This window comes from Magnolia sinica, chromosome 13 (assembly GCF_029962835.1).
Source record: "Magnolia sinica isolate HGM2019 chromosome 13, MsV1, whole genome shotgun sequence".
NCBI classification, from domain to species: Eukaryota; Viridiplantae; Streptophyta; class Magnoliopsida; order Magnoliales; family Magnoliaceae; genus Magnolia; species Magnolia sinica.
In genome coordinates this window covers 17,669,253-17,696,765 of record NC_080585.1, presented here as the reverse complement: position 1 = coordinate 17,696,765, position 27,513 = coordinate 17,669,253, and the positions used below count along the sequence as shown (strand labels likewise).

General features: G+C 39.3%; 1 protein-coding gene and 1 non-coding gene across 2 annotated transcripts; one reads left to right on the top strand and one right to left on the bottom strand.

Annotated features, from left to right (window-relative positions):
* Positions 1-1,983: 1,983 nt before the first annotated feature.
* Positions 1,984-19,136, bottom strand: LOC131223032 (eukaryotic translation initiation factor 2 subunit alpha homolog). The gene is made up of 7 exons (XM_058218312.1): positions 18,560-19,136; positions 14,527-14,583; positions 14,359-14,445; positions 14,118-14,264; positions 13,921-14,025; positions 4,629-4,727; positions 1,984-2,367 (listed from the first exon to the last, which is right to left on the bottom strand). Exons 1-7 carry the CDS (start codon positions 18,941-18,943, stop codon positions 2,215-2,217), a joined length of 1,032 nt encoding a protein of 343 aa, XP_058074295.1. The 5' UTR covers positions 18,944-19,136; the 3' UTR covers positions 1,984-2,214.
* Positions 19,137-22,539: 3,403 nt separating this feature from the next.
* Positions 22,540-22,621, top strand: TRNAS-CGA (transfer RNA serine (anticodon CGA)). The gene has a single exon. It is a non-coding gene; the product is annotated as a tRNA-Ser (tRNA).
* Positions 22,622-27,513: the final 4,892 nt, after the last annotated feature.

Here is a 27,513-nt window from a genome sequence, read left to right as displayed (position 1 = left end):
GAGCTCGAGTTTGAGCTTTGAGTCGAGTCGAGTTGAACTGACCCATGCTCGAACTCGGCTTGAACTCAACTCGAGCTTCACAAAAATAGCTTGACTCAACCGGAATCGGCCATCAAGCCGAGTCAATCCGAGTTGACTCAAGCCGAGTTGAGCGAGTTTGTCGAGCTACCTCGACTCGTGTACAGCGCTAATTATCAGTCCAATACAGGTGGAAGCAACCAATTTGTGGTTTCCATAGTATCCAGACGGACTGTTTATGCTCCAAATTGCAATTTGATCATTTCCAAGTTGGACCCCAAACACAATCAATTTTCTCATTTCCACTCGGTTAAACTGAATGAATGTTTGCAATTCAATTCATTGTGCATCCAAACATAGCATTAATGTTAAAGAAAGTCAAAATACAGTTAATAGTAGAATCCACCAATGGCTCATGACAGGTTTGGCCTGTCTCAGAGCAAGTTGCAGCTGTCGTATTAATTATTCAAATTGACCCACCTAACCAATGAAGCTGACCCATGTAGCCGAAATCGATAATAAAATCAATCTCCCAACTCAGGATTATGCAGTTCAGCTCCGGCGACCGAGTCATGTGCTTCAAATTCCTTGAAGGTAATCCAAGACAAAACGAGACCGTCCCTTCACTTCCAAAACCACCAATTTGAACCGAGGCATTAGAGCCAGTACAGCATCAACAGCTAGATTCAGCAGCACGCATAGAATCAAAACAAAACCCAACTCTAGATTGGCATGTAGTGTATGGATTACCCATGAGAGCGGAGAGGTAACGTTGTAAGCATCAATGAAGACGACAGAGAACAGGGTGAGAACTGAGGCAAGCACAAGGCAAATCAAGAGAAATGAAATGCACAAAAGAAGGATGCAAGAGATGATTGAAGCATGCAGTAAAGAAAGGAGGAGAAGGTCCAAGTTGGGTACCATTGTCACAAGCAATGGGGAGAAAATAGCAGAAAAGTAGGAGAGATGGCCTGGTTTTGCTGAATGATAATGGAGTGGGCTGCACTCATTCCATTGGCAAATTACCAAAGTGCCCCTGCATTAGGGGCAGATGAAGGCAATTTTTAGTAGAGAAGGAGCAGGCAAGACTAAACAAATGAATGAAACTACAGAAATACCCATATGGATGAACATGTGGATTTCAATAAAAGCTTGATAATCCAAGATCAAAAGCTCTGGGGATTTTTTTTTTCTTCACATCAGTCCAATAAAATAGAGAACATCTTGATAGCTTTGAAAATATTAAGATTCCTGAGAGTAGCTTTTCTTTCTTAGCAAGAAAGAGAGAAGAAGCTATTCTGGAATGGCTTGGGGGAGAAAAAGCAGCAAAAGGGAGAGAGAGAACAGTACAGACCATCTCCAAAACCTTTCTCAGCGACGGCGGTACCAGTGTCCATCCAATGAAGAGAATATATCAGGTTTTGATGATGGGCCTACTTCGTACAAGTGGGGCCCATGGTTACACAACAAACTGTTGATCTGATGGGCCCACCGAATTACAGATGCCATAAATGATCTTTCAGAATATAAGATGCTTCTACTTGCCTGCCACTGACCAAAGGATTAAGAATCTTCCAACCTGAGAGATTTGGGGCATGCCCCTTCCACAACTGTACCAATCAGATCAACAGTCTGGATCACCTAACCATCGTCCCACTAGCACGTACTAGTGCATAAGGACACTCCCATTCTAACACACCAAGACCCCATAGTTTCTCCACACAGAATATTTTTTTCAGTCAGTTTCGCAGTGACACAAGAATGCCACCAGATTCAGATGGCAGAATGCATGGTCTTAAGTACCAACATATGAACTGAGTCCTGGGCGGTCCCACCATGGAACAGGCATGGCCATGTGAGGCAATTTCAAATGACCAAATGCCTAAATACCCTTTTGAAGTCTACCCTAGCAGTTTTCAGTGCTTTATTTGTACGTCACTATTTCTGATGTTAAATAACAGCAAATAAAAATAAAAAATAAAAGTTTTAAGGGATGAAATATCCACCGAATGAATTCAGGCAAACATGGCTGCCTCTGTGAAGCAAAATCTGCAAAATGGAACACTATATCTGAAAAATGCTCAATAAAGATACACTCATTCACCAGTTCTATACAGCTAATCTCAAACATGGTCAAAAGTGTAAAGTCGTTTCTACTTGCCGGATTTCTTTTTTTTTTTTTTTCTTTTTCTTTTTTTACTCTGTGATCCCAATGGCTGCATTGTCCAAATCAATTTCCCCCATCCCTGTATCTTCCTCCTCTTCGGAGCCTTCGTCATTGTCAGCATCCTCAGCTGCTGAATTCAGTTTTAACTGATCAGCAAGTAGTTTATCATCCTTTTCACTCACCTACACCAATAAAAAGGGGGTATTAAAACCTGAAGGGTGCGGATGTGAATGCACGTGGGAGCAAGAACAAAGACCCCCGCACAAAAAAAAAAAAAAAAAAGAAAAAAAAAGAAAAAGAAAAAGAAAGAAAGAGTCATCATTGCAGTCTTCATGAAAAGCAAGCTAAAAACTGCAATAAAAAAGAGGCCCTATCCTCTACAATTGTAGAAAAAGCTTAGTCTACTATACTTGTGGCACCCGCTGTGGTTGTGTACAAAACCCAACCCATCCAAAATGGCCGTCCCACAAAGAAAGTGGGACACCACAAAAAATAAAGGCCAATACAACCATCGCATGAGCCAACATGCGAATTTGGAAGTTTTCAGTGCATGTCCATTGTTTTCTAAAGTGTGGCCCACCTAATGATTGTATAGACCTGATTTTTGTGCCATCCCAATGTCATTCTGTAACTCACTTGATGTGCGGGTGGATATGGTATACAAGACAATGGACCCCACACAGACGGTTGAATAACATTTACACAGGTGATCCATGCATGTTAGTAACTTGTACACATGCATGATAATAACCTTTACATGCAGATGAATAAGAGTTGTAGGAAAAGCTTTTTCTACAAACATTCGTAGAGGATCTGGCCACCCAAAAAATTTGTTTGTAGCCCACGACGACTAATATTTTCATTATTGCTCCAATTTTCATCCCAAGGGATGTGATTACAAATTGGTCAGTTCTTCAATAAACTAAGGAGTGTTTGGGAATTGTTGACTTCTGGTAGGGTGGACAGCCCATGTCCCATGATGCATCCAGGGCCATACATGATGAATTGAAAGATGCACCTAGGCCACACAACCTGGCTGATAGATCACCTCAATCCAACGGTCCCAACTCAAGATGTGAACCACTTCAATGGTCCTGATGTAATATCCAAAACCAGTCAATGGACTAATCAGCCAGTAGGCCCTGTAAGTCCATAGGTTTATTATTTGATTAATTGTTAGGGTGAATCTCAACATGTACACCAAGTTTCCCCTAGTATTGCCATAAATCCGTCACTTACTTTCTGAGCCACTTTTGGTGTATCAAATGATGTTTGGATTGTACAAAACTGGTCCCATTTGAAAGTCAATTGACTAGCCTTTAAACGAGCCTAAGATTTTGCAATTTTGATAACAGAGGTCGAGTTCCCTCCTAGTAACAAATAGGAAACTTCCCTGTTGTGCACCGAGTTTGTGCATTTGGTGCCCGTGGTTGGTTTATGCAAGCCATTGATCTGATGGCCCTTATGGAGGGACCATGCCCAAAAAATCTCATCAATTTTTTAACTTTAACCTTTCCACTGTTGGGATGTAAATACATTGTTAAGAAGAAATGCACCAACAAGCCACATTTGATGGAGGAAAGGCCTGGTGAGGATCTTCCAATTAGATCTTTTTGGCATGACATATCCATGATGAGGGTTGTCAGATCAACGGCTTGAATGAACTTAAAAAGGCTCCATATGTACAAGCTCGGTGCAAACAGGAAGTTTGCTCTTCATTACAAACAGGGAATTCTACCTCCTGATATCATTGGAATGAGGGCTCATTTGAAGGCATGTATGGCTGTGATGGGTTAAGGGATATTCTGGTCATTTTTATTATCTTATTCAATAGATGCTTAGGGTTAGAAGTAACAGATGACTAGTCTTATATCAGGCTTTGGATCCAATCCATGCCTTGAGGTCTCAGGTTCAACCAGTCCATTCTTACCTATTAAAAGAAGTGTTATATTTTGGTTTGCGAAGTTTACTGCAACAGAAAATATTTTTTTACTAGTGTAATGACTTAGGGTGTGATGCATTAGGCTTGTGTGGAGCGAGCCCAAGACTTTCTTTTGTGATTATCCATGACTCTAGATCTGACACATAAAACTTCAGGTTCCAGCGATTAGCTTCTTTCAACTCTAGTTGCATCGGCCTACTTGGCTCAACTCCCATTCAGCTCTTATTATACAAGAACAGAGATGAATGGTGATTTCAAACTGGTTTGCCGGATTACACACACACACACACACACATCAGGTGAACTGTCCATTGCACATTGTCTTTTTCAAATGGTTGCAACCCTCAACCTCAATTAGGCATGGTGGAAACAGCGCCGAACATCAATTTTGGAGCTTTCCAAAAACAAACTAATTATTGCAACATAGTTGAGTAGTGCATCCAAAAGCAGCCTGAAACTTTTTAGTTCAAATAGAGATTTATCGATGAGAATATAACTCACAGCTCTAGGTGCCTCCTTCACTACAAGTTTCCCCTTGTGCCGGTCTATCTCTTCCGTGCAAGCTTTAATTGCATCATTTAGAACTGATATGCCTTGTTCCTGCCAAAATGAAAAAAAAAAAGAGGCAAATTTTGAAGAACAATAGACATCGGGAAACAATAAAATTGATCCACAACCAAAATATAGCAATTTTCTTTTATTGGCAACATACAAAAAAGGAAACCCCATCCATCAGCTAAAACATTGGTGATTGTGTTGGCCACTTGAATGAATACTGATAGGTTGCTTCTCTAGAATATGCGAGATATCCAGAGATTAATGAAGAATTACAATAGACGACAACAGAGGAATCCTATAATATGATAGACACTACAGATAAGCATTGCAACTTCACCTACTAGTGACACTCCAGCTGGTCCCAAGCCCAGGTAAAGGAGAGTTGATGTTAGGTGGACAGCCAGTGGTAAAACCTTTGCCAAGCAAATCATGAGAAACCGACCTCGAATAGCTGGGACAAGGTTATGATAAGGATAATGACAACGATGGCACCATAGATAAGTAAATGGTTAGAAGGTTTTATGTTCGAAGGAATATATTTCTAAATGGAAAACAGATGCAGGAAAGGAAACACAATCCATTAAGATAATGAATAAATGAATCCGGTAACCAAAAGAGGTCTAGAAGTTCCATCCCTTAGCTAACACATCAATGAGCATGTTGCCCTCTTATAGAGAACATCTGAGAGGCTAGTTCCCCAAAGCATACAAGATTATAGAGATCGGAGAAGAATTACAAAATAAAATATTAGAGGAATCCAAATGGTATGATAGACATTAGTTAAGCATTGTAATTCCACATGGTAGCGACAGGCCAACCATTCCCAAGCCAGGGTAAAGTGGGGTTGATGCCAGATTGGCAGCAAATAATCAAACGTGGTCAAACAAATCAAGGTAATCCAACAAAATAGTCAAGACGAGACTATGATAATGATGATGACGACGACAACATAGATGAGCAATCAATTGGTAAGTTTTATCAATTATGTCCCAAGGGAGTATATTTTACAAGTGAATTGCACAAAGGAAACTGACCCCCAATAGCTGGGATAAGGCTACAATGATGATGAATTGCACAAACAACATGATGAAAGCTGACATATATATGTGGAAACATGATATGAGCATCAACCATAGAAACATATCAAAGTTATAGTAACAATTATTAGCTGTTTTCCATGGTGGAAAACCATACCACTCAGTAAATTGATCTTCATAAAAGTCTACCATGATAGTGTTAGTAGTAGTGACGGCAGAAAAGAAAGATGCGGTTCATGTTTGAGGCCTACACTTCAGCCTGGATATCAATCAGTCATGCAAAACCCATATTGGTGTAGAACACCTATGTTCTCCCCTTCTGGAGCAAGGTTCATCCAAACGGGACGAACTGTTCCAATATTCTTCATTAAAGAAGGCATGACCAAATCTCCTATTTGATGTCATTTCTTTCTTCTATCATAAGGAATGGTCACAGAGTTCCCCTGCCTACCACCCAGCTATCTTTGTGCAGTGTGATGCCAAGGTACAAGTAACCTGGGCATCCATCAGAGGTGGCAACTATCACTCTGAAAGGGTTAAAAGGTTGGTTTCCCCTTTGGAGGAAAGATGACCGCAGGTGATACCATTTAATTTAAATGGAGCTCGTATAGAACTTGATAATTTAACAAATTTATGTACCTCATATAGAACTTGCATTATAGTGTAGAAATTGAATTTATTAAATTATTAATCATTTATTTTTGTTGATATTAGAATTGTTCATGTTATTCATGCTTATCTATTGATTAGTTAAATTGTAAAAAAAAAAAAATGTATATATGGTTGTATTAGCAAGTAGGGCGATCGTGTCCCTTGGGTGAGAGACCCTAAAGTCAGCAAGTAGGGCAATCGTGTCCCTTGGGTGAAAGACCCTAGAACCCATTGGATCCTTTGGAGTCTCCTTTGTGTACGGCGTATGAGTACAATTGTGTGCGTGGACATACGTCAGGAGTACAACTGGAGCAGTAGTCTGACCAGCTAACGTATAAATGGGTCCCTCACCATGAGGTACCAGTGCATGGGCGTTAATGCAACGTGACCATCCACTTGGATACGGTGTTGTAAGAAATAATACAAATGTTAGGAGTATTCATGGAAATATCACATGTATTGCATTTTATAATTCTGTTGTTAAATTCCATTATCTGTTTCGATTCCTTCTTTTAAAATTGATATTATCTGAACATGTTAAATTTTGGGTAAGAAACGACCCTACTGGGCTGTTATGCTCATCCTACTAAAACAAATGCACAGGTGCAGAGCTGGAATATTACGAGCAGGCGGGTCTCTACTATTAGCTTTATTTTTATTTTTTTTATTTTTTTTATCAGGTTTAGTTTTAATTCAAATCATTTTGTTATTAGGTTTAGTTTATATTCAAATTTCGATGTAGAAAGGGTTGAATTAAATAAACATTTCAGTTGTATTTCCTTTTAGATGATGTTGAGTGTTGATTGAATTTAATTAAATCAATTAGATTGTAATTAATGTATTATATTTAACTCACACCTTGAGATTCGGGTCCCGAAGACCTTATTCGGGTACTCGAATTTCGGGGCGTGACAGCTTGGTATCAAAGCCAGGTTTTGAGTTGGCTTTGATGTTTTTTGTTTTTTTAAAGAAAAAGAAAAGAAAAGAAAAGAAACGATGACTACAGATGAGAGAAAGGATTAGAAATAAGGCTAGCAACCCTCGACCTATAAAAAAGTAATCCCTTCATCCTTTACAGACCAAATGGGTTTGAATCCCATCCAATCTGTTTCTTATAATATTTTCTGAAGATCTCCATTTGTACATTTTAGGTATTTAACTGGATTCAGATAGGGGTTCTTTTTCATTAAATCACATCCTAATCTTTGCATTTTTAAGTTGCAGGCTTCGAAAGGGGTATAAAAGGACATGGGTAGAGGTACTAAGAAAAGACTTGATGACCTATGTTTATGGTCCTTTATAGAGTGGAACGGCGGAATAGGATTCATGTAGCCAACCCAAATTAGTTGGGATAAGGCTTAGATGATGATGATGATTTTTTTAAAAGGATAATAGATTTGTTTTATTGAAAAGCTAGTAAGGAAACTCAAAGCAGCAAAGAATGCAACCTAAAATTACAACCCAAGCATGGGCACAATACATAAACATTTACATTTTTAATCCCAGCTGCCCATTCTAAAACAACTCTCTTCGACTTCCATAAAACTTCTTCCCACAAGCCTTGTTTGTTCATAAAACATCGCCTATTGTGTTCCCCCCAAATATTCCATAAAGCAGCTAGTAATACCAGACGCCAAATGTCTAACTTTTCCTTAGGGAAAATCATGCCATGCCAAGCCAAAAATAGATCTTCTACGAACTTTGGCAGTACCCAATCCACTTCAAAAGATGCAAAACCGCACACCACACTTGCCTTGTAAAAGAACAATGGATGAAGAGATGATTGATTGATTGTACATCGTTCATACGCATAAGGCAAATGTGTGAGGAGGATCTTAGCCCTTTTCTGTATATTGTCTATGTATGGTCAAAATCCTCTTTCTTCCAATCAACCAAGCAAAAGATACTACTTGGGGGGTGCACCATAGAACCAAAAGGCACGAAAGAATACATTTCTTCTCAAATCCAATGGAGCCCGAAACATCTTGTAGAAGAATCGCACTGAGAACTTCCCTGATGGTGAAGTATTCCTAATGCAGGGGCATTTTCACACCGAGCTCAAGTGGGGTGGCCTGTGGGATGCAAGGGCACACTCGGGGTGGGCGGCTCGTGTGAGGCGGGTGGCCCATGTGAAACGGAATCCTATGTGATGTGGAGCTCATGAGGGGGGTTCGGCCGAGGACCTAACCCATGGGAAGTGGGGCCTAGGCTATGAGATAAAGGGATTGATTTGTCAGGCTTTATCAGTTCGAGCTTTTAGAGCAAGTGGTTAGTTGTCCTGCATCAAAGTGGTATCAGAGTTGGTCTCGTGTTCGAGACTCCTTACTGGAGGTGATTAATGCAGGGGCATTTTCATACCGGGCTCGAGTGGGATGGCATGTGGGATGCAAGGGCACACTTGGGGTGGGTGGCCCGTGTGAGGAGGAACTCATTTGATGTGGGGCCCACGAGGGGGGTTCAGCCGAGGACCTAACCCAAGGGAAGTGGGGCTTGGGCTATGAGATGAAGGGATTGATTCACCACGATCTATCGATTCGAGCTTTTAAAGTCAGTGAACAATGAATGTTGTGAAGGATTGAAGCCACTCCAACAACATGGAAAATTTTGCCGCCCCCTGCTCGGATAAGGCCTTATGGCATGCAAGGCACCAAATACCTCTTCCTCCAACAATGGAGAAGCAACTAGCGACTAATATGTTCTTCATAGGAGCCAAATTTACCAAGGAAGGAAATTCTGTTTCCAAAGGCATATCCCCACACCGACAATCCTCCCAAAAATGGATGCGTAATCCATTGCCAAGAGAAAAGGATACTCCAACCTTGAACATTAGAGCTATTGCATTTATAGCCTTTCATATCCTCCCATCCCCTCGCTTAGACACCGTATTTGATGCGGTAACCTCTCTCCATAGCTTGCCTTCTTCGAATCCAAATCTGCATTGCCATTTTCTTGATAGTGTCATATTCATGAATTCCGACAATCTATACCACCATCTGAAAAAGATTTGCACACCTCTTCCCATTGAGCATGTGGAATTTATGCTTTTCCATGACTCCTCACCATAAGAAGCCACGCCTCAACTTCTCCAGTTTATCTAAAACTGATTTGGGGCACTCAAAAAAGGACATGAAGTATAGGGGAAGGTTAGAGCCACTTTGATAAGAGCGATACACCCTACTATTGATAGATGCCAACTTTTCCACCTGGACAGTTTCCTCTTAAACCTTTTCACCACCATACTCCACAAATGCTTTGCCAGTTACTTAAGCATAGCAGAAGGCCTAGATAGGTAGATGGGAAGGCTCCCACACCACATCCGAATACATCAGCAAAGGCAGAAAGTTCCTCCTTAGATGATCCAAAGCCTAGCATTTCACTTTTTCGCTACATTGACCTTGAGACCTGACACCTCTTCATGATAATGATGATGACAATGACGATGAATCAACTAGAAGTGCAAAGATTGGACAATTGACATACTGCTTTTGAGGATTTGAGTATTAGTATTCAGTATGTTACACAATATTAGCAGCATTACCTCTAATAGCATAACTTTTTGTAAAGATTCCACCATTCAAAGGCCAATTGACTTTCAAAGGTGTTCTAGGGTGGGTCCCACCATGATGTATATGTGAAAATCCACCCCCATCATGGCAATTTAGGTATATAACTCAAAAACCATGTGGATTTGTGATTCAGGTGGGTTACACCAAGGAAAACAGTGAGAGAGGGGAGACCTACCGTTAAATTTTTACAAGGCCCGCCATGATGTTTATATGAAATCCACTCCAATCATTAGCTTCCTCATGGAAATTCATGAATGGGGACTAAATATTAAGCCCTTATATAATTCCTGTAGGCCATACCAAGTAAAATTGTTTGGATGGTAGGCATCCCCTGCACTATTTTCACTCATGTGACCCACCAACATTATAGATATGGCTGAATTTTTATCCCCACAGCTAAATTACCATCACACACCTTATGGTTGGAATGGATTTCAAATACAAGTCAATGTGGGCCCATTCCCAACCTCATCCGGCCCTTCCATTGGACATTGTCTCTCTACCTAGGTTGCATGCTGCCATTATAAGTATTTGCATGGCTGGTCAGTTCTTATGGGCCCAATAATGATGTATGTATTTAATACAAACCGTTCATCTTTTTTTTAAGCTCAATTTATGGCATGAGCTCAAAAATGAGAAAGATCCAAATCTCAGGTGGACCATACCATAGGAAAATAATGGTGATTGAACGTCCACCATTAATAACTTTCTAGGGTTCATTGTAATGTTTATTTTCTACCCAACCTGTTGATTAGGTCATAGAAAACAGGATGAAGGTAAAACATAAATATCAGCTTGAACCAAAACTTTTGTGGCCCCAAAGAAATTTTTTATGGTGGGTGTCCTTTCACCGTTTCATGTGGCATGATCTAACTGAGATTTGTATCTGACTCATTTTTGGGCTCAAGCCATACAATGATTTGACAAAATAGATGGACCGCGTTGGGATTAAAATATATCATTATTGGGTCCATGAGCACGGACCAATACCCATGTAGCTGCTCCTGGTCTCGGCATGTGTAATCCATGGACCTATGTAAAATCCACTCCGCCCATTAGGAGCATGACAATAATTTAGCCATAGGGCCCCACACATTCATAAATTTGGTGGGCCACATGAGTGGAAACAGTGCAGGAGATGTGCACCATCCAAATTGTTTCACCATTTACATCACATACGGGCCTATTGTTTGGTATCCATACATTAATTTCCAAGAAGAAAGTAATGATCGGGGTGGATTTTACACAAACAACATAAATGGCCCACTGTTTCCCTTTTCATGCCCACATGAATCATAAATCCACCAGATTTTTTCACCCTACAGTTTAATTGTCATCATGGACTTGATGGCCGGAGTGGATTTCACCAACGCATTATGGTGAGGCCACCTTGATAAGGACATCGTGCACACGCACGCCCGCACACCACCACCCCTACGCACGTACGTACGCAGAAGGAGGACCCCACCATCGATCTGGCTCGATGACGACGTCCAAGGAGGGCCTCCTAGCTAGAAGACAAGTTTTGGTTCAGAAAAGTGGCCCGATAGTCAAGAAAAGCCCACCATGGGATCTCATGATCGTGGCCCACTCGTCGGATTGGTTTTATATTTTAAGTTTTGCTTATTGTTATTATTTAGAACATCGTGAACGCTTTAGATTTCCTTGTTTGGTTTTTATTTTAGTTTACTTCATCGCCAAGTAATAGGTGTCGCACATGGTGCGAGTTTTTGGGTATAGGGTTCTCCCTATAAATAGGCACCCTTTGTAGTTCTTTTGATTCATTGAAGTTAATAAAAAAATTCCTGCTTTATTTTTCTGCTCTCTTCGTGAGTTGTGGAAGAATTCAAAAGTGGGTGCGAAGCCCTCCCTTTTCAAAGGGCTAACTACCATGGTGCGAAACCACATCGATCCCCATTCACCTCCATCTTCCATCACCTTTTTTTCCATCTTCCCTCACCATCCGTACTTCGAATTTGTCCTTTTGTTGCATCAGATTTCTTCATTACAGCAGGTTTCCAGATTTCGGCCCGCAGGCGAGCTGAAACTTCAGCGGAGCACCACGCACAAACCGTACATTGGATCGAGCTGAGATTTGAGAGTTTTGGAGTCCATGCCTAGTCGACCAGGGCCAAGGTGGCCTTTTTCTGAATAGTGGGCCCCACACACGTGCGGCCGGGATCACATGCACGTCCGTCTGGGCCATTGTTGCTGTCCACACGCGAGATCATCTTTTGGCTCAGGTTTTTATCCTCTTTTATCCTCTCATAGCCATTTTTCATGAATTCTAACCCTAGATTACATGATCCCTAATTGATTTGCCTCTTTTTATCACCTTAGGGTTCCTTGAATTGAAATTAGGGAATCCCTTGGATTAGGGACTAATTTTTATGCATGAGTAGTTGATTTTATTTCCCTTTGACATCGTTTGGTTTATAATTTTTATTGGTCCAGTTCTAGCCTGTGTCGGCTTGGACCCGCATAGATTCCCCTTTAATTGAATGTTTGGATTTTCATGTGGGATGTGGAATTTGTGTGATTGTTTCTGAATTGGTGTGATCTAAACCTGAAATCTAGCATATCATATTTAATTTTCCATGTCCTGCATCACACCTCTAGCACCTTTGTCCAAGTTGGCATGACCGGTCCAGAATTCAGTGCGCAAAAAGTCTCCTGCGGGATGGTGTGCAAGAGACCATTGCTCTCTCTCTCTCTCTACCTACCTACCCTTCCCTATATATATATATATATATATATATATATATATATATATATATATATAAGGGAAGGGTAGATTATTTTAGTAAAAAGAAATGAGAGAAGGAGAACATTAAAGAATGGGGATTGAGTCCCCCATTACAAGATCAAGCATCTTGCTCCTTTCATAGCTAAATCATCGGCAACAGCATGTCTCTCTTTTTACATGAAAACCAGATACCGACACGGTGCTTTCAGTTCTCTATTATCTTCAATCCATCAGCCAAGGTGCCACGGGTAGTTGTTTGAAGAAACAGTCTACCTAATAGCATTCACAGAATCACCTTCTAAAGAATAAGGTGGAGAATTTCTACTAAACAGTTGCTTCAACCCAAACCAAAGAGCACGCACCTCCACCTCATTAGATTCTGCAAACAAGAATGTCAAAAGGGAAACTACTATTCCATCACCACTCGACAGCTAAAAGGATGGGAGAAATTTGCTATTGCATTTTTTGCAACTAGAACAATTTGTTCATCCTCCGCCCATGCAAGAACTACCACATCAATGTCCATAATGAATTAGGAAATGGAGCTTTTCGCTCAAGTAGTAAAAATGTTATTGTAATGCGGGGGCATTTTCACACCGGGCTGTGGGATGCAGGGGCACACTCAAGGTGGGCAGCTTGCAGAACCCATGGATTTGGGGCCCGTGTGGGGCGGGTGGCTCATGTGAGGCGGAACCCATGAATTTCGGGCTTGGGCTATAAGATAATAGGATTAATTCATCATGCTCTATCAGTTCAAACTTTTAGAGCAAGTGGTTAATTGTCCTGCATCAAATTTGTATCAGAGCGGGAGGTCTCGTGTTAAAGAATCATCACCGAGGGTGATTAATGCGAGGGCATTTTCACACCAGGCTCGAGTGGGGTGGCCTATGGGTAGTAGGGGCACACTCGGGGTGCGCGACCCGCATAACCCATGGATTTGGGGGTCGTGCATGACTCATGTGAGGCGGAACCCATGGATTTGAGGCTCATGAGGAGAGTTCGGCCGATAACCTAACCCATGAATTTGGGGCCTAGCCTCATGAGATAAAGGGATTAATTCTCCATGCTCTATCAATTCGAGCTTTTAGAGCAAGTGGTTAATTGTCCTGTATCATATTGCGATAGATAATCATATATCTAAAGATGTAAATTGCACTATGATTCTTTTTTTTAAACAAGTGAAATCTGAGCAAGCAATAGGGCAGCTCTAGCATACCGTAAAGTTTCTAACCAACCTTGTCAAGAGTGTGAGTAGTCAGAACATAAAGAGGAGGAGCAACCAATTTAATTTTCACTGGACAATCATTATTGCCAGCGGCTTCAGCTTTCCTCATAGCTTCCTGCAGAATCATAGACCCAATTAAGTCGGTAAAACTTTGGGATGAATAGTTTCACTCTTAATGCAGAAACCATACGTCATGGCAAGAAAAACCTTGATATGAAGAACCCCATCAAGCTGAAAACATTTAATTTCAACATCTGCACGTATCTTCAGTGGCTGTGGGGTCATTCGCCTCCTAATGTTTTTAATCAAAGCATCTTTGACCTCCTCTGACATAGCAGGTACCACCTTAGTCACCTGTAAGGCATGAAAATGAGAGGACAGCAGCATACCAAAGTAAACACTCAGTATCAAATGTAACTAGCAGCATCAAAACTGGATCCAGCAATACCTCCTGTCCATCAGGACCAACTTCCTTAACTTCACGAGTAAGGGCGTTTAGAACTGAATCAGGGTCCGTCACAATCAACTTGAATGCCTGTTCATGTAAGAAAGAGTAAGTTCCATTGCAAAATGAATAAGATATTAAACAATTGCAAGATATCGTCAGTGGCTTCACCTCAAAAGCATGTCCATATTTTCTGTATAAAGGCCAGCCAACATGGATATACAGATCCTGTCATGAAACACGCGTGTTAGAAGATGGACCGTGAAGAGAATGAAAGTGGACAATTTCAACAAGACACCCATTAATGTTTCGGCACAATGCATGCAGAAGGGGATGGATGTGATGCTCAGCGGTAACTACTGAAAAACAAGCTTTGAAAACTTGACCGGACCAAGTTAACTAATCCAAGTTCACTCGTTTAACTACCCTCCACCCCCATCTCCACCCAGAAACTTCTATAGATTTGGACAAGCCACTTTAGGTGATTGTTGGTTTCAGCCGAAGCCGAATGATTCGCAACGGTTTTGGCCCTAGGCAAGCTGCAGTCCAAAAAAAGCTTTAAAACCTTGCTAAAAAGAATGTGCATGAATCATCATTAGTTCATTTGGCTGCAATTTTGATGGGGACATCACCCGCACGTGCACACGCACGCCCCCTCTACGCACGTACGCAAGGAGGAGGAGGGCCCGACCATTGATCTATATTAATAAAGACGTCCAGGGAGAGCCTCCTAGTTAGAGGACTGTGTTTTGGTTCGTTGAAGTGTACCCGATAGTCATGTGAATCCCACCATGGGTTCTCATGATCGTAGCCCACTATTCTAATTAATTTAGTTCTTTGGGTTTTGCTTATTATTGTTATTAGGAGTATCATGGACGGTTTAGGTTACTTTGATTAGTTGTTATTTTTTATTACTTCGTCGCCAAGTAATAGGTTGCGCACAAGGCGCGAGTTTTGAGGTATAGGGTTTTATTATAAATAGGCACCCCTTGTAGTGTTTTTGATTCATTGAAGATTAATAAAAATTTTACGTTTTTCTGCTCTTCTAAATTTATGAGTTGTGGAGATTTAATTAGGTGTGAAACCCTCCCTTCCTCGAAGGGCTGATTACCGTGGCGCGAAGCCACATCTATCCTGATTCGCCTCCACATTCTTCCATCCATATTTCTCTTCTTCTACAATCAACTAAGCTTCAAATTCATCCTCTATTGCAGCCGTTTTTTCTCTACAGTAAATTTCAAGAATCTAGCCCTGCAGGAGGGCTGAAACTTCGGCGGAGTATCACGCACAAACTGTGCATCGGATCGAGCTGAAATTTGGAGGTTTTGGAGTTCACCTCTAGCCGACCAAGGCCAAGCTAGCCTTTTTCTGAATAGTGGGCCCCACACACGTGCGGCCGGGATCACACGCACGTGCGTCTGGACCATTGCTGTTGTCCACACGTACAATACTTCTCTAGTTCGTCTCTCTCCTCTCTTTCGCTCCTTTCTCACCTGATTTCCCTAACCCTGACCCTAAACTGTCCTAAATCCCTATTTTCATGCCCTTTTTAAACCCTAGGGTTCCTCAAATTGAAATCCGTGAATCCCTTGGATTGGGGAAATATTTCTGTGCATGTGTGGATGAATTTACTTTCCTTTGATTATTGTTTGGTCTATAATTTTTATTGATTCAGCCCTAACACACTCGCATAGAGTCCCCTTAATTGAGTGCTTGAATTTATGTGGGATGTGGAATTTCGTTTGATTGTTTCTAATTTAGTATGATCTTAAACCTGAATTTTTTTGCATATCATGTTTAATTTCCATGTCTTGCATCAAATTTGGCTCTAGCCACAAAAAAACAATTCACAACTTTTTTGGGATTTCTACTCTTAAAAGAATTTCCAAAAAGCGCAAAATGATACTTGGGTGGATGCAAAAGGAGCTCTCTTTCAAATGCAACATAAAAGAGCCTCATTTGCAACTTTGGAAACTCTACTAAGATTCGAAATTCCGAAATCACAAAATATTTTTTTTTACACTGCTGCAATGGCCATGACCCATGAACCAAATACCAAAATGCTTCCTTTTCTTTCAAAGAAAGAAACAAGTCACTAAGGGAACAAAAAGGGATTATGGGATTGGTTATATAATGATTTGTCATTGGAAGAGGACAATTAACAAAGTGCATATAGGCATTATACAAATCCCAACTTGCCTCAAAAGTATTCTTGTAACAAACTCAAACCTATCTTAAGATGATTACATGATGGTATTCGTGGTGGCAAAGGCAATCAACGTAATCATGGTGAAGCAAGAGAAGGTCATAGACCTAGGATGTGCACCCACTATAGGCTTACAAATCATTCTTTTGAAAAATTTTGCATTCATCATGTAAAGCCAGCATGGGCTAATCAGGCATCTCACATTAGAAAAAGTTATGGGTCTTATCCAACTAGTTCTAGATCTATAACCCAACAGCCAATTAGCCACGAATGTCTAGAGAGATAGTTATGCTTACTCAAGAAGAGTACACATTGCCGAAAAATCTAAAGAATCAATATGTTCATGCTATTTCTGCAACTACTCTCACTCCTACGACTGCATTTGTGACCTCAGGTATGGCATATTTAGGATCCAAATTTCTTGTTCCATGGGCCATTGACTCTAAAGTATCTAACCATATTACCCACTCCTACAACTGCAATTGTGACCTCAGGTATAGCATATTTAGGATCCAAATTTCTTGTTCCATGGGTCATTGACTCCAAAGTATCTAACCATATGACCAGTAAATCCAGTGCGTTTTTTGCTATTAATACATTGTTAACAGGTTCATCCATCATTTTGATAGATGGTACCCAATCCTATGCGGAAAGTGGAATAGATATTGTTGATCCAAGTTCTTCCTTTTCATTATCATTTTCCTTTATGTCTCTAAATTCCCTTTATGTCTTGTATCTGTTAGAAAGCCAGATCTCTTAACTGCTTTGTGACTTTTCTATCCTTCACATTGTTTTTCATGATTTAAAGACAAATAAGAAGATTGGTGGAGGACGTGAACATGATAGATTGTACTATTTTGATAGTAACATTGTCGGCACAGTAGCACAAAAGAAAATTTCTCCATATTAGTGGCATTGACGCATTGCCATCTCAGTCATCCATCCTTGAAGATTATCAAAGGCGTTATTTCTTCTTTATCATTTGTGTCAATTCTAGAGCATAAAATGTATGAATTAAGTAAACATCATCATGATAGCTTTTCACCACGTATAGAAAAGCGTAGTTCAATTTCTTTTTCTTTATTCTATTCAAATGTTTGAGGACCGGTTAAAATTTTCAGTAGGGCCCACGATCGCAATCATGCTTATGCTTGTGCTCGTACTTATGCACAACGAAACTTGCCTTACTACATGAACTCGACCTTGCTCAAACCACACTATCTTAACTAAAGGCAAGACCATCTCAAATTGAGGTATAGAACTAAACAAGACCCGTCTTTAATAAACTCCTACTTTAATCATGACTTCGAACAAGCCCAGCCTCGTATCTCTTTCATAGAATGCTACTTTTGATGAGTGAGTAACACTACAGTAACTCTAGCCTAGTATTTTTAGACTCCTAATGTTGTTTTTAAGTCTCTAACTAGCTGTTTTCCCTATTTCCCAGAAAGGTTCAAGTTGGATACAGTTTGAGCATGACTAGGATAGTTTGAGATGAGGTGTTAGCACCAACTAGAAGTACTCGACATAGCATGGCGCCCCTCTCTACTTCCTCCTATAAAAAGGCACACAATTCCTTGTGTGGAAAACAGATTTTGTGAAATAGAAATAGAAATTGTATTCTTTCTTGAATTTCTTGTGACAGGAACTTCTCTAAAGTGGTGTGAGCCCTAGAAAACCCATAGTGGTGCAACAACATTGTAGCCTATGTGGAGCGATCCAACACAGTTATCCCCCCTTTGTTCTCTGAAAATTCTTGAATGTAATTTCAAACTTCCCAAATTAGGTACTTTTCCAATTCTGCCCAATTTCTCACAATGCGTGGGCCCACCTTCCCGGCTCAGACACCATACTTCAACTTACCTTCCATTGAGGTGTAAATGAACAATTCTCACACTATCTTGACACTACAAAAACGTTCAGGTGCCAGTAATTCAATGTGTATACCAGACAAGCTGGGCCCACCGAATAGACGGTGGGCAGGGTCGGGAGGCATACCTCGAGATCGAGCAGCATGGTCTCAGCAACGTGGCGCATGATGGAGTGGACGAGCTTGCTCTTGTTGTAGCGCTCCTCACAGCCCTGGATGTCCTCCTCGGAGACACGGCGCTTGCTGAGGTCGATGTACCCCTTCTCCTTATCGACGCGAAGGACCATGACGGGCTCCTGGCGGCCCACCTTGATGAGGCTGCTGACGCTGCGGATTCGACGCCGAGACAGCTCGGAGAAGAGGATCATGCCCTCGATATTGTTGTACTCCAGAAGCGACACGTAGGCTCCCATGTCAGCTATGTTCTTCACCTGTATCATCACCGCCATGTCCACCTCTGGGTATTTCGCTTCGTACATCCGGCACTCCAGGTTGGGTTGGTTCGTCGCCATTTTTTAGGGTTTTCTCAAGGGCTTTCTCGGTATTTTAAAAAATAAAAATAAAAAATTGCAGAGAAAGAGGGAGACGGGGGCGCTCTTTCTGCTTTGAAGGATTTCTCTTGGAAGGTCGAGTTGCAGAAGAGCAGCGCCCAATCTCAAGTGGAAGATGGATGCGTTACACTGGAGGTTGATGTGATACACGACCGTACAGGATGAGACATTGAGGAGGTGGATCGCAGCATGCGTGCCAATGGCACGTGCAAGATCCTGGCTGTTTACGAGGAGGGGTCAATGAGAATTGAGATTTGAGAACATGCTGTGCCCCGGAAGTCGAGCTGGAACGTTCATCACGTGGGCTGCACATGTGCATAGAATATAAGATGCGATCACCGTGGACAGTTTCATGGTCAAGATGGACCAAGAAAGTCCCGGTCTACGACTGAAGTGATCTGAACTGTCAGACCTTAAATTAGGTGTATCTCCCCCATCCATGATGAGCTATGGGGCATAAAATATATGTTTTTGGAGTAAGATTAGCTACTTTAGTCATCCAACCCGACGTAGCGTGAGCAGGATTTGCGAAATACCCTTTGATCAACAGTCATTTCCCTTTTTTAATTCTGTTTTTGTTATAGATAGTAAGTTTTAATTTGATTATAATCTTTCATCCGTTAGGCTTTAGGAGTTGCGCCTAACATGAAAAGAACTTAAAATAATTAAAAGAATGGTTCGATGAAGCCAAATAAGACACTTATTATTTTTGGTTGAAAACCTTACGCACTAATAGACATCACGACTGTTTATAAATAATAAGTTTACTATTTATAGTAAGTTGTAAACTTTTTAAGTTTTAGTTATAGTTTGCTTTGGATTTCTCTCTTATTGTTTGGTATCCATATTTAAAGGGTTAAGAACTCGTTTATTTAATTCATCAAATAATTTTGAATTTTATAATTTTTTTTTTTTATTTTACTTGCGTTCTTTTTCATAGATTCGAAAAGCCTTTGTGAGGAATGCAGAGAAGTGTCATGGATTCGAAACAGTTATCCTCTTGAGGAAGACGGTACTCGACCTCATCACATTCATCCCTGTGTCAAGATGTTGGTGGTTTTCTTTCTAATTGTTCTTCTTTTTCTTTTTCTTTTTTCATTTTGCAAGTGTGGCCCACCATATGAGTGGATTGAGTTGATTATGGACCAAAGAACCGTTTATCAACTTAACTACTGGCTCAGATCACAAACACGTGTGGCTTGTGGACATTTAAGTACTCACACTGTTATATAGTGGTTTACTTGAGCTTTGATTATGCTTCAATTTTAGGCTTAAGCCTTAAAATTATAAGGTAAAATAGATATATGAAGTTGATAAAATGCATAAATTGCAATGGCCTCTACATCATTTACTCAATATGCTAACATTTAGCATACTTAATGACTCGGCATGCATAAGAGATTATTTACGAGAAGAAAAAATAAATAAAATGGCACATGGCTCTGAAGTTTGATGGGCTTATTACAATGTTTATGTAAGATGAACTCTAGCCATTAGATATTTAATCTGTATACTTTTAAAGAAGAACAAAGAAAGAAATAAAAATATATTATCCTATGATTTTTTGTAAGCCACGCAAAGGGACTCTTGTTAAAGCCTTTTGTATAAAGTGTTGATAATAGATGTCTTAAATCTGTATTTTTACTGTTCGATGACATCAAACCCGGTTGATGACATCGAGTATTTTCGGGATTTTCACTTCTACTCACTGGATCGTTTTTGTCTTTTTTTATGACATCGAACTAGGTTTATGCAAATTCGTTTGTGGAAATATAGATTCTGCGATTTTTGTTTCCTATTTCGTTTTGACTTTTTTCTAAACCCATATAGAGGGGTATATGCAGGACTGGAAAGTATTAAACGAAAATTCTAAGGCATTTTAGGGTTTCTAAGAGAGTTATGGGGTTTTAAGGGTTGAAGAAAATAAGAGGTTTGAGGATTGCTTAAGCCGGGTAAGTCCTCTATTTTTATAATATGTGGTTTTTCATAATGAAATTTCTGTCGCTTTGTGTCGTTGTTTTTTCTCACAAGGATTTTCTACGTTAAAATTTTGTGTGTTCTTGTGATTGCTTGGTACTTTGGATTGTTATCCTAGATCCATAGTTGTGTGATTCCGCAACTCAAGCCCCAACATAAAGTTCCTGCTCTGCGAATTTAGGTGGGGTCCACCATAATGTTTGTGAGAAATCTATTATATTCATTTGTTTTTTAAGCTCATTTTATGACATGAAGTCAAAAATGAACTAGATCCAGTACTCAAGTGGGTCAAAAATGTGAGGATCGAATGTCCATAGTTGAAATATTCATAAAGTCATATAAGTTTTAAGTCAAGCTAATATTTACATTTTTAGTTCATCCCAATAGGAATGACTTTTATGGATGATATATAAACATCACTATCGACCCCAAGAGATTTCAGCATTATGAATTTCCTTACTCACCTTTTCCTTTAGTACACCCCACTTGAATCTACAATGGTGTTAAATATTGGTCTCAAATCCTTAACTTAAAAACGGATGCATAGAGAGAACTTCTAATAAACATCACAATAGGTCCCACCTAGGTTTTGAGTGCAATAACTTTATGGGAAAGTCTTTCACAGGAAATCCCCATATGAAACAATTGGGAGAGGCATCCACCCTCATTTTTACAAGGCTTACTGTAATAATTATATAAGATTAACTTCAACTATTAAATATCGCACAAAAGTTTAACCCTTTAGAATAAAAATTATACACATTATTTATTATTTACATGGGCCACATCAACTGAAAAAGTTTGGAGGCCCAGGCCAGAATGGGGCTACGCATACTCATTCCATTAGAAACTCTTGAATTTGTGCCACTTTATGAAATTGATGACCTAATTTTTAGAACAATACATTAATTAGCCTGATCGTGATGTAATGGACATCTAAGATCGCGTGTAGTATTCCATTCAAGACGTGCACCAACGTTTGAAAGAGCTTCTTGCCACCAGTTGTGTCAGGATCAGCCACATTCCACAAAATCTACGGCTGACAATTCATTTAAAATTATCTATTCTGCATGCCTATTTCAAACATCATGACACACCTGATGGGTGGATAGGCCTGATTCTTTGGCTAGAATACACACATGATCAAACCCACCTGATCGATGGCTTGGGCATTACGCCTATTCACCACCCACACGTGCAGATGGCATACCTTGTACATGGTGTGAGCGTAGCAAGAGGTTGGTAACAATAGGCACGGGGAGATTATCTCTTGGAGCTGAAGTTGTGTTTCAATGATCTATAACCGTTTGTTTGATGGGCCTAATAATAGTTGGGTTATTCTTAAAAGTATTGAATCAGAAAATTTGAATCTTTGATCGTTTAGGACTTGGGAAAATCTGAACCATTGCTTGTTGGGCATTCATCAAAAGCATAGGATTTTCTTGTTTGAAATATTTATATGGCGGATATCATCAACTGAGTTCCTTGTCAAAAATTAATGGTTTGGATCGATCACTGGAAGAGAAACTGTTTATGTAATACATTATAATATAGTATTCATCTAAACAACATGCATGTTCGTCGATATGTCCGAGTGGTTAAGGAGACAGACTCGAAATCTGTTGGGCTATGCCTGCGCAGGTTCGAATCCTGCTGTCGACGATTTTTATGTTTTTTAACTTACAGTGCTCCCAGTTCAATCAGTTCAGATAGACAGGCCAATTAATTCGATCTGTACCGTCCACTCATTTCTAAAGTTACCATGCAAAGATGGCACTGATCTAATGATCTGATCCATCCTTGATTTTTCCCTATTTTCTCTAGTCTTTTTTTTTTTTAATTTTTTCCTAGCCATGGATGGGATGGTTATAATTGTCTAACAAAAATATTTCTTTAGAATTATGAGCAATCCATGACTGTTTCTAGCAAATGGATGGATAGAATTCTTGATTAGACTCTTTTTTATATACATGATCTTGACCTTCAATATTAGACACGTTGATTGAATTGTTAATATTTGTTAATTTGGTATGATGATTGTATGGTTGCCCATGAAATGTGGGTCCATCCCAATTGTTTCTTATGGTATAGATTACTCATGTGTTGGATTATTATGATTTTTGAGTTCCATGGTGAACTCGAGGTAGCTTATCTAATTAACAATGCCGATCGTATGACAGTTCCACCCACGATGCCCTCCATTAGTTGAAGCAATCGATGGCAATATACGCTAATTGTGGTTCTTCACAAATATGGATGAAAGGTTCCAATAGATATCACCTTATATAATAGTCTATCAGAACCTTCCATCCATAGTTGTGAATAACCATAATTAGTTATATAAAAAGATGTGTGGGGCCCACTGTCATGTTGGTATGGATTTGTCATGTTAATTTGCTATGCTAGCTCGTGTTGGGAAGTGAGCCCAAAAATCAAGAAGATTTAAACTCGAGTTAACGGCACCGTGAGTAAGAAATAAATTATTTCAAAAAATTTATTTTGAGTCCCTATTAATAGTTGTAAATATACTTGTAGCGCAATGTTTTACATATGTGAGTTTACCATGCATTATTTTAAAATTTATTTAATTTTTAAATATTATACAACCTGTGTCTATCTATAATTTAAAGATTAAATGCTTATTAAAACAAATGATATATTTTCTTAACTAAAAAGACCAAAATTATTAAATTCTACATAATTATTATGTAGAATTTCTAAGAGGTGTCTCAAATTAAACTATCTAGATGGTGGATTCATTATAGATGTGTACATAACATCCATATGTCATAGGTTGGACCACCATCTCATTGTTTATATGCTATACAATTCATCCATATATCATATGGTGTGGCCACCATTATAATGGTGACGAAAAAGAATTTTAGAGAAATGAATTTCATTTTTTCCTATTTCTTGTGTTAAGTACTAATATTTTGAATATATACAGGAGGAAGGGGGCCAAATCAAGAAAATTACTATCAATTAATAAAAATAATCTAATTAAATCACAATTTAATTATATATATATATAATGGAAATCAAATCTTTCTAATTTTCCTAAATTGATGGGATGCCTGCAAAATTAGACCTATGTGATCATTAGGCAAAATATTCTAAGGCTGATCTTCAAATTGTAGGTTTTTATTTTTGTGATCAATGTCCCAATTAAAGTGCCACTACATAAACATCTTGGGTCACTGAAATATAAATCCCACTTCTACAGTAATAAGTGCGAAAGTTACTGAACAATCACTGCACCCATAGCATTGTACATTATACTTGAGCCAATCAGAAGCATTTATAACAGGCATGGCATATCATTGTATATCAATGGAATTAAACAAACCATCTGCACGATGCCTCATGTAAATAGACCAGCCTAATTTTTAGAGAGAGAGAGCATTTCACCTCCTCTTGGAGAAATGATAAAAACATGTTGCGAATCACCATATTGTGTTAAACATCGAAGACGACAGTTAATGTCCAATGTGTGGCTTTTAGTGGCGTATTTTAAGCACAGTTTACTGATTATTAGATCAACTTAACTTTTGGGCCCAAGCATGTAAAAATGGTCATGGACAACAATGATCTGACGTATGTGCCGCTTTGTTCCCTATAAATACATACCATCCACATGCATGTCCTCATTGCAAGAATCAAAGCACAGTTGCTCATTGCTGCTCAAGCCAGGCCTATTCAAAATATTGATTTAGCCAGGCCAATTGCTAGAGATGAGTAACCTTGCCTAAGGAAAGAGTGAGCTGTTGCCATTAATTATGCCCAAAGAAATACTGAGATGTTACCATCAATTATCATTACCTTGCACAATGCAGCTACTATGTTGATGTAGATCTATTACAATTGTTGGTTGTTGTTTTTTTTTTTTTTTTTGGTTTTGAGAGAGAGAGAGAGAACAATAAATATTTACCAAAGACTACCAAAGCAAGAAAAAATATGGGTATAAAAAGAAAACTATGAGGGCAAATCAATGTGCATAGCTGAATTTACTAAAAAGGCCCAGTCCGAAACAATGTTTGTAAACATATGGATAGTTTCATAACAAAGCATTCCTTGTCATGAAAATATTGACAGTTACGATCTCTTCGTATAAACTACAAAATATTTCCATCGCAATGAGTCTCCAAATGGATCTTCAGGACTTTCCCACTCTACTCTCAAGCCAACCCCACGAGAATTGATCAACCGACTTTAGAATCACCCACAAGATATGAAACATGAAGAAGAAGAGCTCCCAAGCTCACTAGGTGAAATCACAATGAATTAAAAGATGGTCAATGGATTCTCTTCCTTCGTACACATGAGACATATTGGGAATGATGAAAAACCTAAACGAGAATTAAATCATGAGTCGTTGCCACATGACATGGTCTCATGCACCCATTTGCCTCCCTTTATTAAAATTTCAAAATTCTATGTAATGCTTATAAAATCATCAATTTTTATAACTCTTGCAGCAATGTATAAACCAATTCATGCCATGATTATTTTATTTATTTTTAACTAGGCCGAATTGGATGGCTAGGGTACAGCCTTAAACAACTGCTGAATTGTTCATCATTGCATCATTAATCGATGGTGATCAATGGCTATGATTAATGGGCATCCCCTTCTTTCCTGATTTAATATAAAAGGCTTTTTGTAAGTCACTATGCAACTTCATGATTTAGTAGGGTGCCAAAATGGACAAGAGGGTCCATGAGTTGGATCCTGAGTTGAGTTATGGGCTTGATTCCGCTTGACCTAATTAAGCTTGCATTTACCCATAATCCAACTTATTTGGTGCGGGAAAATTATTCACGGGATCAAGTCGACTCAGCCTGGATCATTGGTTTCAGTTTAAGGAGGAAATTGTGATTTCAGGGGATCACTATAGTAAAGTTTTTCTTCATTCTTACACGACTTTTCATACCCTATTGTGAAGACACTTGTGTACCTTACTAATCCATGCACCCCAATCATTTATTTCCTTTCACCATTCATACTGTCATTCTTAGGCACAATTTATGCCGCCGGAAGGTGTGGACTATCAGATCTTATACATTGAATATTCATTAGGCTTGTTTTAAACACAAATCAACAACTAAATTTTAAAATTGATAGTTGAAAACCTTTAATTACATTATTGGAACCTTATAAGTGCTAGCGAGTCCTTAAATCACTTGATGGTAGTTTCAAACCTTAATATCAAACCACTATTTTAAGTTGATGGAATAATCAAGTGGATCTCGTATTAGATTATGTGATCCTCATTGGACTTGCTTTATAAAAGTGAACTAGAGCATCCATTATCAAGCTACTTCAACCTGCACATCCTCAGGTTCTAAGATGTGGACAAAATTAATGCAAATCGACATGTATTATTCTAATATGGGTATGATGGACTTTATAGTCTAAAAGCTTGCAAGCGATCCTACCAATGCAAATGATCAAAGACCCGACTTAGTGGATCATTTATGACTGACATGCATACTTGTGACGAAGGCACATAGACACTAAGTCAGGGCTCAATAGTGCATATTATCATATCAATATCAAGTCAGTCTCCTCCCATAGGATGAACATCAATGAACAATAAGTCATGTTCCTTTTATCGCCGTAGCTAAGGTATTGGGATCCAGGGACTGTATATTTCCTTTGCACTTGCTAATGTGTCTATAAGAAGTCTAAGGAGTTAGAGGCTATGTTGCGGAAACGCATATGAATATTAAACATGTTTACACACATAATGAGCATGCAATAAAAAAAAAGTCAAACACCAAGCATAACTAGGTCATTAAAACCATGCATTAGTCATCCCATGTATTGATACTACCATCTTCATCTCCACCATACATAATGTGAGTAGCTTTTGGTCAAATGTACATTCATAATCGGTCATCAACATAGATTTTAAACAAAAGAAGTGATATATTGGCACTTTGATATTCTCTTTTTTGACCATCCAATCTTCTCTCCTTTTAGCAAGTAGCTTACACACAACTTAAATACATAAGTGGCAGCGGATTGAGTAGTGAGTAACTCACTATGCTTGGCATACTAAGTAAACTTTGTGATGTTTATCTGCTTCGTCCATCCATTTTCCTAAATAAATTTAGGTCTTGAGCCCAAAAGTTAAGTACATTCAATGTTTAAATGGACCACATCACAGGAAACAGTTGACTTGAACTTCTACCTTGAAAATTTCTTGGGAGCCATGTAAGCTCTGGATCAAGCTTGTGTTTGTGTTTTCCGTTCATCCATGCCTGTATGATCTTATAAATAGGTTGGATAGCAAATAAACATCTCTTTGTGGCCTAACAAGTTCTCAACAGTGGAAATCATTATCCCCACTGTTTCCTGTGGTATGATCCACTTGATCTTTGCATATACTTCGATTTTGGGCTAAACCCCTTAAATTAAATGGAAAAACGGATGGACAGCGTGGATAAACCACTTACATTCAAGGTGGGCCCAACTGAGTTTACTCAGCACGATAAGAGTGCACTGAGTAACTCAGTACACAATCCGGTTACTACTTTAAGTAACCTAGT